General features: G+C 29.5%; 1 protein-coding gene across 1 annotated transcript; it reads right to left on the bottom strand.

Moving 5' to 3' along the window:
• Positions 1-2,096: 2,096 nt before the first annotated feature.
• LOC110817692 (RING-H2 finger protein ATL52-like) lies at positions 2,097-2,993 on the bottom strand. The gene has a single exon (XM_022046333.2). The coding sequence runs from the start codon at positions 2,878-2,880 to the stop codon at positions 2,308-2,310; it is 573 nt and encodes a 190-aa protein (XP_021902025.1). The 5' UTR covers positions 2,881-2,993; the 3' UTR covers positions 2,097-2,307.
• Positions 2,994-3,550: the final 557 nt, after the last annotated feature.

Genomic DNA, 3,550 nt, shown 5'->3' with positions numbered 1-3,550 from the left:
TATATCATTTGCCATAAAGGAAATATACATGTCTGCTAGGTGGTTGAAATGGTTGCCACTTTTAAAAACGTCATCAACACGACTGCCACATAATTACCATGTTATACTCTTTTTTTTTTCTTTTTCTTCATTTTCTCCTTTTTACATCACAATTTTTCCTTATTTATTATGGTCACTTTTTGAACCTTACTTATTCATGGTCACTTTTTGAAAATATGATAGTATCTAAACGATGCGATATTTACCGTAAGAAAAAAAATTAAGTGCTTGCTATATAACTGACGCACTTGCCACTTTTAAAAACTTCATTAGCGTGATTAATATGTAGTTGTTACATTGTCCCCATTTAATTTTTTTTCTCTTTTATTTTTTTCTTCTATGTTTCATGCACGATATGTTTTTACTCCATGATCACTTCTGAAAAGATGATATCTATATGCCTACATCATTTACTACATAGGCATCTATTAATAGTGTTAAAAACATTGTTAACAATGTGGGCTAATTTAGAAAACATTTAAAATACAGGCATTTTGAATAAAAAATTTCTATAGGGATAAAGATGAATTTTTTAAAGAAATACAAGTTCTTTTAGGTTGTATATCCCAATGTGTTTTTATTACTTTTGTCAATGATTATTTATACATACTTCGTTCATTATCTTAAGAATGAAAGTAATACTTTAAAAAAATTAATGACGTGCTCATTAAAATTGAAAATAAATTCCATAAAAAATGTAAAAAATTTAGAAGTAGAAAAGTTAATATTATGAATATTTAAAATTCACCCTTATGTGCAGACACCGGATATAATTCATAAAACTACTTTGCTATATTCATCATCATCGAATGATATAGTGAAAAAAAGAACAAAATATTAGTTTCAATAGTTTAACAAATACAATGCTTTTTGAATCATGCATTCCTTTAATAAAGTGTCGGGTAAGAAAACTAAGGTATCTCCATTTAAATCCTAGAAAAAATATAAGCCAAATTATTAGTCTTGATATTACATATATAGTAGAAGTACTAAATAGATTCATCAGTAAGCCATAAAAGAACATTAGCATGTTACTAAGAGGGTGGTGATGAAATATTTACTTTGAACTAAAGACTATTACTTACTTTATAAAAAGTATCTCATATTGTTGAAAAATTTTATAAATACTAAATAAATTATATTTTAAAATAATTTTTATCACTGACATTGTTTATGTTTTTACTCCTATTAATACTGTTGTATATTAGAACTTTAAAAAATATTATTATTAATCTAACTATAGAAACAGAGTCTACTACCTAACTTCAATAAGTGAAAAAGTGAATTAATTAAATAATTTATTATTTCAGTAATAAAGTTTCAATGTAAGTCTATACATTTATAATATTCTATTTCTAATTCATAAACTTTCTTTAATACATCTTTATAATGAAAATGAGTAGGAAGATGTTGTTACATTTTGGATAAAGGTAAAAAGTTATTTAATATTACGTTGGTTAATTAACTTTTATTTAATTAATTGCTTTTGTGTACTTTAATGAATAAACATAGATCAAATTGCTATATTTTGGTTTAAATAATAAATAAACTTATAAATAGGTTCTAAAATATCATTTTATATTTCACGACATAAGAAAAAGAAAGAAAAAAGAAAAAAAAAAGAATTATTCTTACTTGTCATAAAGAAAAAGAATTTGATCTGTGTTTTTTTTTTTTTTTTTTGCATTATGAAGGATCAATTGAGAACTCTGCAATGTCACATTTTTTAATTATACTTTTCTTGTTTATTGTATTTAAATTTTGCAATACCATAACAATAAATAAAAAAAAGAGGGAAAATTTGAAATAATAGGCGAAGAAAACATTAGTTATCCATGATTTGAAAGAATGAAGAATCAATTAAAGTTGTTATAGTAGAAAGAATTGATTACAGAGATTCAGAAGTTGAATTATTTCATTTCAAAAGATAAATAATTTATTGTTTATGTTTTAGGTTGTGATAACCATTAAAAGAAATGGGGAGAGAGTTAAAAAACTTTGGTTGTTCTTTCTTGGTTTTATGTACATAATGACAAAAGATTAGTGGCCCGGCCAGCTCAATCCCAAGCTCCTTGTCCAATTACACCACTCTATAATTTTCTTTTTCTTTCTATACAACCAAATTACTGTAGACCATTGCTAAAATCGTACATTCTGTCTATCACCAACAACAAGAACAACAAACCAAATCTCTTTTTCCTTATCAACAAAATTCAATAAAGAAATGAAACGATCGAGCAAGAAGAAGAAGAAGAAAGAAGAAGAACCTTAAACGGAGATATTCCCTGAAAGCAGCAATCCCTCCTGTGAATTTTCCGGCGTAGCCGGCAGCATATGGCGATGACTATGTCTCACCGGAGGAGGATTCACAAGCGCACGGCATAGCGGGCAATCATAATGAGAATAAAGCCACATATCAATACATGGAGCGTGAAATGAGTGGCTACATCTCGGCAGCTCCCTCACTTCATCACCTTCTTCAAAAGCCGACAAGCAAACCGCACATTCATATTCACCACCTTCCTCTTCCTGCTTATTACTCTTCTTCTTCACATCCTTTTTGTACGTAAAGCTTGACAATAAACTCCTGTTGGAACTCTCAAAACTTGGCTGATTACTTGCCCTCATGATCTCCACAAACCTCGTGTCCCGATTCGATGGTGAGCCACGCCGGTGAGCGCACCACTTGATGATGATGAGATTGTAGATTGCGAGAACAATAGCAGCGGTTCCAACAATGACCAGGCCGTAGTATAACATGGGGAGGTTGGACTTTGTGGAAGAAGATGGTGGTGGTGGTGGTGGTGATGATAGTAAGAAAGGATTGGAATTATCTCCCATGTTGTTATTTTAATGGAGAGGAAAATTGTGTAATGAAGATGAAATGATGATGAAGAGAATTATTATAGGCTTTTAGGGTTAAATAAAAAAATTGATTATATAGTTTTCATAATATAAAAAGGCGTGGTTGTAATGGTGCCGTGGAAGAAAATGGTGATCTTACCCATATTCTTCTATATATATGAGGACAAACCCATGTACTATCACTTGACAGTGAACCATGGTGGGTCAGAGTGATTGAATTCAATAGATAACTCTTTCATACATATATATATATATATATATATGTAGACACACAGGCATGTATCTAGAGCTATATATATATATGTATATTATAAATGGATTTTTAAAGAAATTGGAAAGCATGTGAGAAATGTATATATATATATATATATATATGTCCAAGACATGAATTTGGCATGGGGATCTAAGAATTTAGAAAGTAGGGCATGCATAACCAGAAGTAGTAAACGTGTCAGTTGCTCGAGCAGGCATTATATTATGCCTTTTCTCTTTTGTGCACTTCATCCAAGTAAAAGGACAAGGTTAGTTTATATAAAGAAAAGCAGTAGTAAAATAACACGTGGTCAGTCAATTACTTTGAGTTTTGACATATTTAAGAATTTTTGGATAAAATCAAAAGAAACGTTGAATAATCAGCTTGTAAATG

The sequence above is a fragment of the Carica papaya genome, chromosome 7 (assembly GCF_054855325.1).
Source record: "Carica papaya isolate Zhongbai chromosome 7, ASM5485532v1, whole genome shotgun sequence".
NCBI lineage: Eukaryota > Viridiplantae > Streptophyta > Magnoliopsida > Brassicales > Caricaceae > Carica > Carica papaya.
This window is presented reverse-complemented; position numbering and strand designations above follow the sequence as displayed.